Raw genomic sequence first — 16463 nt, 5'->3', positions numbered from 1 at the left:
CTCCCCCGAACCCCAGTCCTCTCCCTACTCTAAAACACTACCATGCACAACCCTCCCCCGAACCCCAGTCCTCTCCTTACACTAAAACACTACCATGCACGACCCCCTAAACCCTACAGCACTACCCCTGCACGACCCTCCCCAACCCCAGTCCTCTCCTTACACTAAAACACTACTGTGCACGACACCCGACCCTACCCTAAACCCTAAAACTCTACCCCCAGTCGTCTCCCTACCCTAAAGCACAACCCCCCAACCCTACCCTAAAACACTACACCTACACCCAGTCCTCTCCCTACCCTGAAACACTACCGTGCACCATCTCCGCGACCCTACCTTACACCCTAAAACAGTACCCTGCACGGCTGAAAAAATTAACCCCCCCACCCCAGGCCTAATACACCTTACCTCTCTCTCCTCGTGGTTCCTCTCTCTCCTCGTGGTTCCTCTCTCTCCTCGTGGTTCCTCTCTCTCCTTGTGGTTCCTCTCTCTCCTTGTGGTTCCTCTCTCTCCTCATGGTTCCTCTCTCTCCTCATGGTTCCTCTCTCTCCTTGTGGTTCCTCTCTCTCCTTGTGGTTCCTCTCTCTCCTCATGGTTCCTCTCTCTCCTCATGGTTCCTCTCTCTCCTTGTGGTTCCTCTCTCTCCTCATGGTTCCTCTCCCTCCTCGTGGTTCCTCTCTCTCCTCATGGTTCCTCTCTCTCCTCATGGTTCCTCTCTCTCCTTGTGGTTCCTCTCTCTCCTCTCTCTCCTCATGGTTCCTCTCTCTCCTTGTGGTTCCTCTCTCTCCTCATGGTTCCTCTCCCTCCTCGTGGTTCCTCTCTCTCCTCATGGTTCCTCTCTCTCCTCATGGTTCCTCTCTCTCTTCATGGTTCCTCTCTCTCCTTGTGGTTCCTCTCTCTCCTCGTGGTTCCTTTTTCCCTCTGCTCGTCTGAGGGGCGGTGCACGTCATTGTGAGGAAACGGAAGAGCCTCTGTGTCCTCACAACGGCGTGGATCACCTAAATATTTTTACAAGGTTTGTGCTTTTACCACACATTCCTTTACAACAAAATTCGCTGTAAAGGCATGGAGGGTAAAAGCACATTTGTAGTAAAAAAATTCGTAGTAATGACTACGCGTTATTACAATGCATGCATGGTAACGCTTGCTTTGTAATGGTATACAGGGAAACAGCTGCATTGTAATGGCTGTTTCTCCTCTTACCTTCATGATTGTCTTTCTCAACCTATTCTTTATTAAATTCTTCTGTATAAAATAACTGGGATAGCTTGAAATAGTTCAAGATATAGACTAATACATTTTCAAAATGCTTTCAACAATTCCTGCCTCATAGTTCCATATTGTGGCTCTAAGAAACAGCTCACTTGCGTCGGGTAACATTTGTGCCTCCTGTTCCATAACTCACCAGGTCATGCAGAACATTTCTGGGTTGTCTGTTAAGGTTATTGACATCAAACATTAACATATAAGAACATGGGCATTCATTGCCAAAATTTAGATTTTATTGTACTCTCATAGATGCCACTGGGTTGCATGTCAGTACCTGCAACCCGGTGTCATTAATCACACCTGCCTTAAAAAAGTGGTCCAAACAACGAATGCGTTTTCAACAATGCCTTCCGTTACAACGCAAGTCATTACAACGACTTGCCTTAAGGAAAGCGCTGCAGTTGGAATAGATTTATTTACTATTCCAACTCTGGTCTGTGCAACAGTAGGGAAAGTGTTGGAATTGAAGTCCAGCACCAATCCAACACTGCTCTCTGTAATGGAAGTCATTCTAACGACTTGCGTGATAAAGGAATGCACTGTAGAGATGCATCCGTGGTTCGTACCCCACTGTTAAGGCACAGGGTGGTTCGACCTGTGGTATAAAGCCTGGTTCCCATGCCACCCTTATAGACACAAGAGACACATGTGAGATATGTGTGGAAACGGCATGAGGAGACGGCTCCTGTAGTTTTCAGACAAGCCTGCCTCGCTCACATAAGCCTTTGTCGAACATCAAATATTGAGAGAAAATAAATAAGATACATGTAGTGGTTACAAACGTTATTCTTCTCAATCAAATACATGGTAGATATGTGCAGTTTGCAATGAAACTGAGAAATATGAAGGTTCTCCCAGCCGAGACCATGCCATGGTCAGTTTCTGTCACATTCTGTGGTAGTGCCGCAAAGAGTGCCATCGGAACAGTTTGTCAACAAGCAAGTGCACAATGTAGCAAATGCTGACAGATATATGGAACGTTGTTTAAGCTTCTAGAAAATGCAATCCAAGTTATTTTATTTGATATGGGGAGGGTCTTTTTCAATTCACACGCATGGAATACAATATATAACTAAGGTCAATAAACTGTGATGCCTTGCAGTGATCTTTGCAGAAAACACAAGAAAACCAGGTTGAAGTGATTGAAAACTGTGAACTTTCCCCTGTACAGGTCTTACATGTACGCTGGTCTGGAGTTTGGTTCTGAATGTTACTGCGGGAACACGCTGCCCCAGAACAGAGCCAAGGAGGTGGAGTGCAACAACGAGTGCAAAGGGGAGAAGAGCTCGCTCTGTGGCGGGGTCAACAGACTCGCTGTCTTCAGGATCGAAGAGCTGCGGGACATCGCCAAGCAGCGTAAGTCAGGAGGGTCAGCGTTGGAATGGGTATACAATGGAAATCTGTAATCGTGGGTCAATGTGGGAGTGTGACCGCATCAGTGAGGAGACGCACCCTTCTCAGGAGACCTGCTAATGCCGGCAGGTTTTTTATCAAACATTACTATCTCGTCCGTCTTTCTGGATGCAGTCCTTACACTTGAGTTACTTCTCCTTTCCAACAGAAATGAAAAACCAGATTGCATCAAGGAAGACCAGGACTTGGGGTAATGAAGATTACCGATAAGTAAGCGGGCATTAGCTGCCTCCTGGTGTTGGCGAGTCGTTGCTCCTATAAATAGCTGAAGAGGCCCTCCGGGGTACAAAAAAGCACTCTGCCTTGCCCAGGTGTGCATTGCTAACAATGACCAGCTAAAAGCATTCCAGAATGTGGTTTTGTTTGATGACGCCGTTGGGGACTTTTGAGATCTATTGTGGCATGATTCATTAGATGGTCTTTTAGGATAAATCAGTTAGGATATTTTCTGGTCTAACATTTTTTTCATTTTCGTTTTTTCTGTTTGCTAAACGATTTTTGTATTAAAAAATGTCTGATAAAGTAGAACTTTATCGAATTTTAGGAACAAGGAGGCTGCAGTAATAATTTTAAAATGTAAATATGGTTTGGGATTTTTATGCTGTTCTGGTGTGGCAAAATGTGGTGAGTGGAAAGTTTTATGAATCTATAAAATTATCCATATTGAGCCACAAAAAGTGAATCAATCCAGATTTGTTTAAATGTGTAAACTAAGCATGGGCCATGTTTTCTCAAAATAGCTGATGCTGTGCGTGTGGTCCTGTAATGTGTTCATGCCGTGTTACTTCCACTCTTTCTTGTAATCATTTGCCCCAACCTGCCTAGAAACAGAAACAGAAACAACACCACGTGTGCATTCTGGGGATGAAGAGTGAATTATGAATTCTTCCTCCTTTTGACTTCATTAGGAACTTCATGTCACTTCTCAATACTTGACTCTGACATCGAGAAGGTCTGCTCTCAATGTCTGATGCTGGACTGTCCAAAGCCAACTCCATCAAAATGATGTTGACACTCTGTGTAGTTTTTTCCTCATTTCATAGTGCTCCATGTTTTTGATTGGGAGACCTTCACTGTTAGAATCAACTGTCAGATTCCATCAGGCTGCACTGCCTTATTACACCTTGGGTTTAAATCCAATGGATCAATTTCTTATATTTATTTTTTTCACCTTTATCTTTGATTAAACGTACAATTTTCACCATTTACTCTCATTTTATCTTCAATTCATTTTATTTAAACGGTGGTATCGCACAAAATCTCAGAAGTCAGGAGTGGGTTCCACAAGTCGTGACATTTATTAAAACCACCCAATGCATTTCGGGAAGTTAGTTCCCTTCTTCAGGAGAAACTATAATGTACAAAAATAGAATAATTTAGCTAATTTCATCCTCTTTCATAAAGCACTTCATTAGAATTAAAAAGGCAAGGTATTTCAGTCATAAATCAGCAACATAATATCCACTCGATTTGCGCGGTGCATTTAGCCGTGTTCAGGCCCTAATGGCATTCTCATATCATTCATATGCCCTGGTTTCTTCACAATGTTTCCCACAAGGTTCACCCGCTTTTTACACTGGACCGTAATTGTTATTACTAAGATATCTACAAATGTGTGATACCACCGTTTAAATGAAATGAATTGAAGATAAAATGAGAGTAAATGGTGAAAATTGTATGTTTAAACAAAGATAAAGGTGAAAAAAATAAATATAAGAAATGAATCCATTGGATTTAAACCCAAGGTGTAATAAGGCAGTGCAGCCTGATGGAATCTGACAGTTGATTCTAACAGTGAAGGTATTAAGTCACAGCGCTAAGAGACGAAGCGCAAAGCAGGTTTGGCACGCCATCACAAGCACAACGACAAAGAAAGGATTACAATATAGAGTACAAGGAGTGCATCTCTTTCCCTTGAACTGCATTTGATTGCGGACAACATTTTAGGAACTATAACCCATCATGATGTCTCACTTGCCAAAGGACCCTTGGCAGAGCAAGCGATATCAGAGAAAGCCAGCTGCACAGTCCTGTTTACCCAAATAAGACTGATGCTTGTGAAATGTCCATTTTTTCTTGATGTAAACTGTGGGAAACATATGTCGCGCACAACTACAGCTTTATAAAAGAATGTCCTGTTCTCACTTTGAAAAATGGATACATGCATTGGAGAAATATGCTCTCATACTCTGCATTAAACAGAAAATGAACGATTGTTAGGTAAGACCCTTCTTTATGGCATTGAACCATCAAGGTGCCTAGGTGGACTGGTCAAGATGAATTGGTCAAGGAGGTATACGAGAAACTAATTATAAAGCTATCTGATGCACTGTACGATCATTATCTTTTTCATAACTGAAGTATTCAAGCCTTACTCCCACCTTCTCTGGTCCCCACTCTAAGGCTGCATACTTATTCCAATCTCTTTCACAAATGGATTGAATAAACACAGAAGCATTAACCAGGAGCAGGTGTGTGATGAGAGCCCTGAGCCATCAGCTATTCCTAGGTGTGCCACTTAAGGTAGTTTCCTGGCATTCTTGCTCACTCCTGTCTTGCGTTACCAGGTTCAATGGTTTTCAAGAAAATTCTTTGATTTTTTTTGATGTTCTCTATGAAACCAAATGTAATTTCAGTCATTTCGCACATCCATTGTCCTCCTACCTTCATAATAATTGACAGTCTTCGGCCTGGTGGCAGCACCCAGCAAAGATGCAATGAAATCAGAAACTGAGGGCAAAATTGTGTTTTATTGTATGTGTCTTTTCTCTTTCGACGTTTCGCAAGCTGGCACCTTTTTGTGGTCATTTGTAGCAGTAATATAACACTGGTGCTTATAGCACCTATAACACTTTCTTCTACTTCACTTCTGATCCCATGCTTGTTCTTCACCTTGTACTCTATGCAACATATGGGTGTGCTTTATCAATCAATCAATAAGAATGTATAAAGCTCTGTAGGAGGTTTGCGGTGATTCCTACCTAGAGGACATTGCTGTAGTCCAGTCGACTGGTGATGAGTGTCTGTGTCACGGTGCGTCTTGTGTGTAGGGCTAGCCACTTGAAGATCTTACGTAGCATGCGCAGAGAGAGGAAGCAGGTGGAGGAGACAGCGTGGATCTGTGAATTCATGGTGATCTTGTCAGTGCTGAGTCCAAGGTTTCTGGCGTGGTCAGAGGGATTGTGTGCGGGGCCTAGGTCTAATGGCCACCAGTTGTCATTCCATGTGTTGCTAAAGACCAGTACTATCCATCTTCTCTGTGTTTAGCTACAGGCAGTTGTTCTTCATTCAATTGGCAACATTTGTCAATCATCTGTGGAAGTTAGTTCTGGTGGTGGGATCGACCGTGAGTGAGAGAATGAGTTGGGTGTCACCTGCGCAGGAAATTATCTTGAGACCGTGGGATCTGATGATGTTGGCCAGTGGGGTCGTATATGTGTTGAGCGTGTGGCTGACGGATGAGCCTTGGGGGACACCGCAGGCGGTCTTCTTGGGTTCAAAGGTGAAAAGTAGGAGGTGGATTCTTTAGGTTCTTCCGGTGAGGAAGGAGGTGATCCATCTGAGTGCGTCCCCTTGGATGCCGACGTGGTGGAGTCGTTCGATCAGCATGTGGGAAAGGATGTCAAAGGCTGCCGAGAGGTTGAGTAGGATCAAAGTTGCTGTTTCTCCTTGGTTGAGGAGGGTTTGGATGCCATCGGTGGCTGCGATCAGAGCGGTTTCGGTGCTGTGATTGCTGTGGAAGCCAGCTTGGGAGGTGTTGAGTAGCTGGTTCTGCTCCAGGTGAGTCATGAGTTGCTATGTGATTCATCATCGTGTCTGTCTAATTATGATCAAGTTCAGGTCTCCAGTGAAAGAGAAAAGGGGACTCACTTCTGAAGGTTGTTGACATTCAATAATAGTGAATGAGTGATGACCCTTTTGTGTTGAGCCTTCTGTGCCATTCTGTTGGAATGCCCTAAGTTGAACAGATGGCGGAAACAGCTGGTGTATGCCAGCTTCCTGTAAATGAATGCAGTGTCAAAGCAACACTAGTTGTTTGGGGGACAGCAGACTTTGTGGCATCTAAGTGGCTGCACATGAAGTTAGTTTAATATTGTCAAAGAGGTCTAGGATTATTACAATGAATTTTTTTTTAGTATGATTTTTGGCAATGCTTTTGTAGTTGTTTGAAGGCAACAATATGAATAAAGCATATAGTGTTACCTGAAAGCAATAGCCATTAATCAGTGTTATCTGATGTTTGAATGGAGTTAACTGAGGAGGTGCAGAAGCCTAGGTGTCTTACGACGTATGATGCCTGAGTCACTGGTAGCCACCATCTTACTTCCCAATGTATGCAATCATTACATTCCTTACATCTTCAAAAGACCCAGGCAGAATTTTACCAGCTATTAGTGTTCTGAAAAATCTGAGCCTGCCCTGCTTCCCAGAAACAATCCTTAGAACCATGGCTTAAGCCGTGTCCCTCTTCAGCGTTCACCAAAGTACTTGCATATATGGGCTCAACAAAGACATAACTCTCATAGAGAAAGAGCTGCAGTAACTATTCTTATAGCTGGTATTATCTTCAGGTCCTGCCTCATCACATACGGGACTGTAACAGCCAACAATACATCATATCAGGAAAATAAAACATTTCATCTTGAGAGACCACCACAAAACGCGAAGCCAGGCTATCACCATGCTATCGCCACGCTATTACCATGCCTGAAGTCAATAGGGTCATACAAAAAAATAAGACATGTATCCTGATGTGACAATCACTCCTGCACTCAAGGAGAAGACTGAAAGCTCAGCACTTCAAGAACCACCTTATCCACTAGCAATGATGAGCACAGCTTCCAAGGTCACAGTGGAGCAACAACTGCCCCTCCCTTCACCCCTTTGCCCACTATCGTGACTAGTTCTAGGTGCCCAGAGCTCTACTTCTTTCTAACTAGACTTGCATCATCAAAATACCATTTTACACATAACATGTAAGAAACGGGTTGCATGACTTACAAATAAATGATTTATTAAGAACAAGAAGAGCAGTTCCTATGGGTAGCTAGTTGGGAAGGGAGAGGAAGTGGGGAAGCACAGGTCTTTTCTTCGTAATGCCCTCACACACCCCAAGGGATGTCATGCTTCATCATTTGGGCATTTGCCCCTCGTCAGGCCGGCGCTGCAATGCCTGACGGGCTCCCGAAACCGGGGCTCTTTGTCGGGGATCTTTTGAAGAAGCCGTATGGGTGCGTGTGGGTGTGAGGGCAGGGTAGTGCACGAGGAGTGAGATGTTTTAAAAAAGGTATAGGGCCGTCCTACTTATTTAAGTAATTTTATTAATGAGGTAGCTCTAGCCTTGGTAAAAAGAGGTGTAGAAGCCCTATTTAGGAGTGATGGTCCGTAAGGGCTAATTATGTGAGGGTGTGGTCAACATGTTTCGTGCCCCAGCTGCCCCAAAAGGGTCAATGGCACTTCGTCAGGACCAAAAAATTAGAACGTGTAAAGGTAAGTGCACTAGTTGCTAGGAACGGTAGGGGGTGATTACTAAGGAACTGGTACTCAGATGAGGATAGACCCCTCACGACCTAGTTCCGGACAGACGGGGATGACAACAGAGCACGAAAGTTGCTCCGATTTGTAGGTAGACTGGCAACTTAGTGGCGTCCTACCCTCGCTCTGATAAAGCTGGATTCTTATCTATCGTACCATCACCAGAATCCTCTCAGGTCGCCAGGATCTTTCTATCTGCTGAATAGTGTAAAAGGGAGAAAATCCAATTTTATCACATGATCAAACAAGACAATTTTGGAACTCCAAAAGATTACTGACTCTGAATTTCAAATTTTAGGAGTTTATTACAAAGCCAAAAATAATTGCACATACATGCACCTCATCACGAGGTTAAGGAAATAAATAGGCACTAGTACAAAGAATATTCTACGCAGGAGTCTCAACCGACTCAGAATAAGAAGAATAGTTAGCTCCAAAAGCATTAGGCAACCAATAACTGCTCCAATCTCTATATTAGAAGTCATTCACCTAAAAGAAAAATTGATTAGTCTATCCCTACTCTATCTCCAAGGTGACATCCCTACTTAGCATTTTCCCCCCAGGCAAGAGAGTAAAAAGGTGTCAGAAGTGTCGACTTCATCAGAAGTGCACTCACTTTGCTCAATCAGTAGCCCAAGATACAGAGCTCGTTCTAAGATGCTCCTTCTAGCTTCCCATCTAATCCTCAACTGCTCAACCCACAGGGCACTGTCCCTAATTCAAAATCCCAAAATCGTAGCACGCGTTCTCCGTCACACCTCTTCAGCCAGGTCTTCCTCCTGTACTTTTCCACCGAAACTCGTACTTCATCCAAAGAGGTTAACTTGACCTTGGGTCCCAGGCACCTTCTCTGCTGAAAGTATCATCCCTGCATTCCAGTATACTCCCATGTTGGCTTCTCTTACCATCCTAACTCCTAAAACAAAGGGTTAGTCTTCCTAACGAGCTAGGTGCCCTTGCACCTGCAACAGAAACATGGGAAGGAGAAACTTTCTACTCTCTGAGATCTGCTGACTCTCACAAATCCCAGAGCCTTTTCAAGGGAAACTAATTTCGGCCTACAATATTCAGCTACCATAAGAACAAATAGGCCTTCCTCTAAAACGTATATGCGATCAGGCCTTTACACATTTTAAACACATATTTCTAGAGTCATACTGTAAGCATTGATTTCATTACACTTCATATAAGCAAAACTACACGTGCAGACTTTAATATAGTGCATGTTTAAACCTAATGCATCACATTATACGTGGACTAATTTGTTATGCATTATCTAACATACATTTTCGATTAGACATTACATTGAACTTCGTAAATGACTTGATTACATTTCTATTCGCACTACTATATGCTGCTTTTAGTACTACATTTCTAAACCACACGTTAATAAGTTCCCACTATATATATGGGTGCGGACTACCGGTGATTATAATGCACCCCTACAATTCAGAAGAACATGGCGCTCTATCAACTCCATGAAAAATAGAATATTTTGCACACGTGCTGATTGAATCATGGAAATATTTGAGTATGGTGCAGCGGAGACCCCTAATGCATTGGTTGCCCTAGTTAGGCTTCTCTGAGGTGATGCACACACATGTCTTGTGCCATTTATTAACCCAAACATGTCTAGGGTGTTGTAAGGAATGTGTTAAAATGGTCGTACATGTGTATTTTCTGAGACCCAAAAAGGCAGTGCTGAACAGCAGTACTGTAAATTGCTGTATGCATGTTAGCAGCTTTTGGGATCAGAGTTGCAGCTTGCTAGAGCGCCTGTATCCGTGGCAACCATTCCAGAGACGCTGTAATTTCATAAGCATTTCATGTGTAACAAACGCTGCAGACGTCGCTAGAGGGAAACACCCCTTCTGCAGGCTGTAAACGTGAGAAAACTGACTTTGAAGTGCGCGTAAAATACTGAGCGCCGTTTCCTTCGCTGCCTGGATGGAGTGAGTGTCACTCTTGCCGATCAATTTAGAAACTAGCGGAAAAGATCAATTCCCCTTCGCCGTCTCAAAAAATCTTAATTGAGTCATTAGTCTGGCTAATAGAGGATGAAACATCAATTAATCCAACTTGTTCCTGCTGCCGTTATCAAAGATGGGGCACTTTTACTACCCAGGTGAGGGCAAAGTATTACAGTGCTGTACATTCTGCTGTTTTTCAACATCATGAGGTCAAGCTTTCCTCATTGCAGTACGTCTAACACAGTGGTGTAACGAAACTTGAGGGGGCCTCGCTGCAAAGTGCATGGAAGTAGCCCCCAGACCCAGTCACGAGCCCCCAGGCCAGGGGCCCACCACCCTTGCACAGCGCCGCGGGGGCTAATGTTGCGCCATTTGTCTAACACCCTAATACCTGCTTACCTGGCAGCGCCTTTGTGCTGCACACTTCTCTCCTCCCAGCCATGCAAGTCTGTTTACACAGCTGATGTAAACATGGGCACAGCATAGTCAGGGTAATTGGGTGGACGAGGGGCGTGACCACAATACAACAGGTTGGTGAGCCAACAAATTAAGAGAGAGAGCTGAAGCGGAGTCAGGCCAAGGGTATGGCTCAGATCTTAGAGCCCGTGCAGGAGCCGAGCCCTGAAAATGAACTAAAAGGCAAGACAATTGTCATGTCAACCCTGTACATGGCTCAGATTATTATTGAACAACATTACAGACAATTAAATCAAACTCAGTAGGTTTTTGTAGAACTGGCATTTTCAGCTCACATACTTGAAAGTGTTTTCATATGCAATAATGAAGAAAAAAGAGTTTTGGTGAAATAAATTATTTGCCTAAAATCACACAGTTAAAGCAGGGAAGCTGCAATTCATCCAGGTTTTCTGGTTCAACTTTGTAGAAATCGGCCAGTAAATGGTATTTCTTTGTCTTTTCGTATGTTAAGGGTTTATTTTTACATTATTGTGCCTTTTACTACATTTTTTATTTAGTGCAAACTCGACCCGCGGGTATTGAAGCGCTTTACACTAGCACCATTCACTGTTTATAGCGATGGGATTCACACCTGGCTCTCCAGTTCCAAAGTCTATAACTCTGCCGTAATGCCACATCCAGGTTACAGGGAGGAAGGCAGCCAGAAGCCACACGAAAGCTGGGCTTGTTATGGGCTCGATGTTCCAACATGACCTTGAGCTGAGCCAGAGCCAGGCTTCAAGCTCGAGCCTGGCTTGAGCTCTCAGTGGCTCGTCCACCTCTACACGATACCTGTGAGTAAATCTTTTTTTCAAAGGCAGTACTGCTCGCATCTGCCTGCCCTCCCTCAAAGGGTCCGAAAATGTACAGCACTGTGTGAGCCTGCACTTCTTCACATATTTCCCCACCTACCAAAAAGAGCACATAGGTTTCTGAAAGAGCTTGCCCTTTCCCAAAGAAGTTTACCAACACATTAGACATTGCTTGAGCAGGCATACAGTAAATGAAGAATCATCTTGCCATGTTTATGCTTGCCTTCGGTGCTTAATCTGTAAAAGTGATGGGTCCCAAAGTGTTCATGAGCCCGTGAGTGACGCTATTGGAGGTTGGTGTGCTGAATACCAAAGCTGCTTGCTCTAGATTTCGCGTCACGCCTCTTGAATCCACCACCAGACACTCCCTACCTGCCTGTCACACTTGGAGGCTCCTGCTTATTCCCTTCATCTTGTGTTTCCATTTTTCTCTATTTCTTCCTGCCCTTTTGTGTCTTGCTCTCTCTTGCTCTGGATTAAAGTCTGTGAAGCTACTCCCCAAAAATGAGTGCTGGTGAGTGCTTCAATTCAGTTCAAAGAAGATGTCTGAGTATTAAACTGAGGTTGGGAAGTTTACTGCTTCCGTCCATTGGCGGCTGGTAGGGTATAGTGGCAGGGCGACGGGACGGGAAGGGAGGGGTACGAAAAAAAAGAAGACTTACCTTGTTGTTGCTGGTAACCAGCCATTGCCTCTTCTCCGTCCTTGCTGTTCACCTGACTACCAGCAGCACCCAGGCTCCCTTAAGCCAGTCACCATGACCGCAGCTTTGTGATTGGTCTGAGCGCTGTCGTTTGGCACTCAGACGGGGACTGCGAGGCTGTGCATGTTCTCCACCCAGGCTGTATAGTACAGCCGGTGGAGAACATGCTAAGTCCAAACCGCCATGCGCACTTGGTTCGGCAGCAATCACTCCTCCTCCCTCTCCTGAGATGATCAATGGCCTCGTACACACTATATAAAATACCAATACAATTATAAAAATATTCAAGAACTCTTTTGGTGACATGGGAGCATGTGGTTCAAAAGAGGTACTAAATTAAAAACAAGAGAAGAAGCGATGTAAACAAGCAGAAGCAGCAGATGCGATGAGATCTGTCCTCATCTAAGGAAATTAAAGTTGTCTACTTGAATCTTAAAATCTTCCCTGTAAATTGATACAGATCTCATATATAAAACTCTTCAGATAGATAGATAAATAAATAGTACCACCACTTACTAGTGTCATCTTTCCTATGGTATTAGTCTTAATTTACTGATGAGTAATTGTTAGACCTGGCATCATTGGCATGAGTCTCTCCTCCATTTTTTTCTGTTTGCCTCCTCTGTTTACGATGTTTTTGCTGGATTATTGCTTTGGGCACTGTGCCACTGCTGATCAGTGCCACAGTGCAAGTGCTCCCTATGTTAAATTGTTACATTGATTGGTGTTACCATGATTGGCTTGGTTGACTTACTGTTCAGTCCCTAGTCTAGTGCACTGAGTGTGCCAAGGGCGTGTAAGTTAACTGCTGCTGGTGGGCTTGCAGCACTGGTTGTGCCACCCACAGAAGCAGCGTGTAAAATGTGACTCAGGCCTGCCACCGCAGCGCCTGCGTGCAGTCCCTGACTGCCATGTCGACTTGGTAAGGAAACCTACTTACCAGTCTCTAAACCTTCACTTTGCCACATTTCGGACACCTCTATGGTAGGCCCTAGGGCAGGGTGCATTGTTGGTAAAAGGTAGGTCATGCCCTGATGTGTGTGGCATGACCTAATAGTGAATCACAGCCATTTTCGTTTTTCACTATTGAAGGGCTACCTGCCTCCAATAGGCCAGACTGGGCAGACTGATTATTAACTCCATTATAATCTATCTGACTCAGGGAGCATGGTAGCAAGTCAAGTTTAGTATCCCTGAACTCAGAATTTAATAACACACCCTTTAGGATGGATGGTTTTTAAATTCTATGTTTGAAAATAGCACTTTTAGAAAGTGGCTATTTTCTTGTCCAACTATCTACCGGTCTCTGCTGGTTTGGTGTGTGTGTCAGGGGCTGGGTGGCCCCAGAGGTCTGAGTGAGTCAGTGTGGGGTGAATGGGGCGTTTACACATAGAGTGAGGGAAGAGTAGCCTGCCCTGCCTGACACAATACAGGCTCCGCCTCCTGCTGGGCGACTGATAGCCCTGCTCCTGCCAGTGACAATACTGGCTCCGCCTCCTGCTGGGCGGCTGAGGACTCTGCCCTGCTCAGTGAATAGGCCAGGTGCCTCTGCCTGGCAACACCCACAACAAACCTGAGATGGTGGGAATCGCCCTGCTTGGACAAAGGGAACAAAGGGAAAAAGGGGTATAAGAGAAGGACCCCTGAACCAAGAACTCAGATCACTTCTGACAAGGAAACCTGTACCAAGGACAAGAAGCCTGCTGATCTAAGGACTTGCCTCCCCTTTCTGCCAGAGTGCTGTTTTGCTGTGGAGGAACCTGAAAGCTGCTTCTTTATTTTTGCCAAGGAACAAGGAGAGAGGAACTTGGTGTGTACTCTCTGAACACTTGCTAGAAAATCTCCAAGGACTGGAAGAGTGCCAGTCTCCTGTTGAAGTCACAGGGCCAAAGGACTTCACCATCTACTGAATTGCTGAATTGCTGGAAAGTGTTGTTTCCAGTACACAAGGGAAAATCTGCAGTCTCGACGCCAGCAGCAACGCCAGTGAGCAGTGGGTATCGGCCCCGGCTCCAAGTGACCCCGTCTCGACGCCGGTATCGACGCCAGTGAGGAGTGAGTATCGGCTCTGCCTCCAAGCGACCCCGTCCCGACGCCGCTGCTGATCGCATCGACTCGACGCCCGTCTCGACGCCGTGAGCGCTGCTCCGGCCCGACATCCCTCGACGCCGCTGCGGATTGACCCGACTCCGAGACACGATCGACGCCGACCTCGACGCCGACATCTCGACGCCGTGGATCATCGTTTCCTTCGTTTCTCAAGGTACTGTACTTGTGGGGTCTGTTGCGACTCCAGGCTCGACGTAGCGCTCCTCGCGGTCGACGCCGAACCTTGGGAATCCTGTAGACTCGACGTCGTGTGACTCCTGTGGGGGTTACATTGTTGCCAAAGAACTGTGCTCAGAAGAATACTTTGCTAAAGAACTATTTGCCAAGAAGAAACCTTACTTGAACTATTATTTTTCCTTCCAAAGAGTATTTATTACGACTGTGGTATATTTTTGTCGTTATTTGGTCTTGTGCTAAACCTTATATAAAGATCCTATTTTTATAATAACTTCGGTGTCGTGTCCATCTGTAGTGTATTCACTTTATTACTGTATGTGGTCATAAATGCTTAACACACTGCCTCTGAGATAAGCCTGTCTGCTCTGCCAAGCTACCAAGGGGGTAGCAGGGGTTATCTGAGTGTGTAATCCCCTTTCCCTGACTAGAGTTGGTTGGTCCCTATTTGTCAGAAGTGTATACCTCTGCCAACTAGAGACCGCCGGTTCTAACATTGGTGGTCAGCGGTGAGGATTTGAACTTTGCATTTATGACTCATGTGCAGTGATTAGTGTACGCTACATAGTGAAAGCAGACCATAACGCAGCCACAGTCTGTTTGGTAGGATTGCCTATTTTTGTTCTCCGCTTTCCTGGAGCTTGTTTTCTTAAACCCTGCCAGTTTGACCATGGAGAATGCCGGAGCTGCTACACCTGTGGAGAATGTTGTGGGGGAATTCGATAAGGAGAAGATAGATTCCTACACGCTAAAAGATCTAAAAGGATTTTGCAAGCAGTTTAAAGTTCCTACCACAGGTGTCTCAAAGAAAGAGGGCTTCCTCAAAGCGCTGAAGGCCTGGTTAGAGGCCAGAAATCCCTCTGATCCGGTGGTGGTACCGGAAGAGGAAGAAGAAGAGGAAGAGGAAGAGCCCACAGGTGGGCCAGTGTCATCTCCAGGCAGTAGTGCGTCCTCTAGGAGCCTTTCCCCCGAAGAATTAGAAGACAGGGAGAAGGAGAGGGGGTACAAGTTAGAAATGGCAAAACTTAAATTAGGAGGGCAGTTGGAATTAGAGAATGCAAGAAGCAAGAGAGAAGCTGAAATGGAGAGCAAAAGATTAGATTTTGAGAGAGAGAAATTAGCGTTTGAACGTGAGAAGATGGTGAGGGAGATGGAGCTTAAAACTAAGAGGTTAGAGTTGAATCCCTCTGGTGGCAGCACTCCATCCGTGCCTGCAGAAAGTAGGTTTTATTTTCCTAAGGATGTGATCAAAGATTACAGTAAGAATGAAGATATTAGCCAATGGTTTAAAGCGTATGAGTTAGCATTGTTGGCCCACCGGGTCCCTGAGAAAGATTGGGGAACGGGGTTGTGGAGCCGCTTTACAAATGAAGGGAGAGATACCTTGTTGAGCCTTCCTGCTGAGGATAGGATGTCTTATACTCATATGAAAGATGCTTTAATGCTGAGATATGGCCTAACTCCAGAAAAGTACAGACAAACCTTTAGAGAATGTAAGAAGTTGCCTGGTACTACGTGGGTTGAATATGTGTCTTTTTTCTGCAGAACCATGGATGGTTGGATAAAGGGTAGCAAGGTTGATAGTTATGATGCTCTTTATGATTTGTTTGCTTGGGAGCACTTGTCTAATAACTGTTTTCCAGAGCTACGCCAGCACCTTGTTGATAGCAAGCTATCTAACCCTAGAAAACTTGCTGAGGAGGCGGACCGCTGGGTCAGTACCAGGGTCCACAAGGGTCCAGTGGGAGACTCAGCCAAAGGTGGGCAGGGTCCCCAGCAGAAGAGTGGGGGGGACAGGGGTAAACAGAGGGAGTTTCAGAAAGGGCCCCAAAGTAGTCCCCAAGGGAACCAAGGGAAGGGTTCCCAGCCTCCCCCTGTAAAGAAGCCAGAGGCCCCGACAGGTAAACCTGTTCACAGGGGCCCCATGACCTGCTATGCCTGTAAGCAGGTGGGACACCGTTATTATGATCCCCAGTGTCCCATGAAGGATTCGAATGCACCGCCGCGTGCACCCCCTCGTCAGG

General features: G+C 45.1%; 1 protein-coding gene across 1 annotated transcript in view; it reads left to right on the top strand.

Moving 5' to 3' along the window:
* Positions 1–16463, top strand: part of WSCD1 (WSC domain sialate O sulfotransferase 1) — a 244185-nt gene that overhangs the window by 138040 nt on the left and 89682 nt on the right. Inside the window, exon 4 of the mRNA XM_085649909.1 lies at positions 2441–2625. Within this exon, the coding sequence (XP_085506035.1) occupies positions 2441–2625 (185 nt within the window). The remainder of the gene's footprint in view (positions 1–2440; positions 2626–16463) is intronic.

The sequence above is a fragment of the Triturus cristatus genome, chromosome 3_2, assembly GCF_964204655.1.
Source record: "Triturus cristatus chromosome 3_2, aTriCri1.1, whole genome shotgun sequence".
Lineage (NCBI taxonomy): Eukaryota > Metazoa > Chordata > Amphibia > Caudata > Salamandridae > Triturus > Triturus cristatus.
The sequence above is the reverse complement of the archived record's forward strand: the minus strand, read 5'-3'. Positions and strand labels throughout refer to the sequence as shown.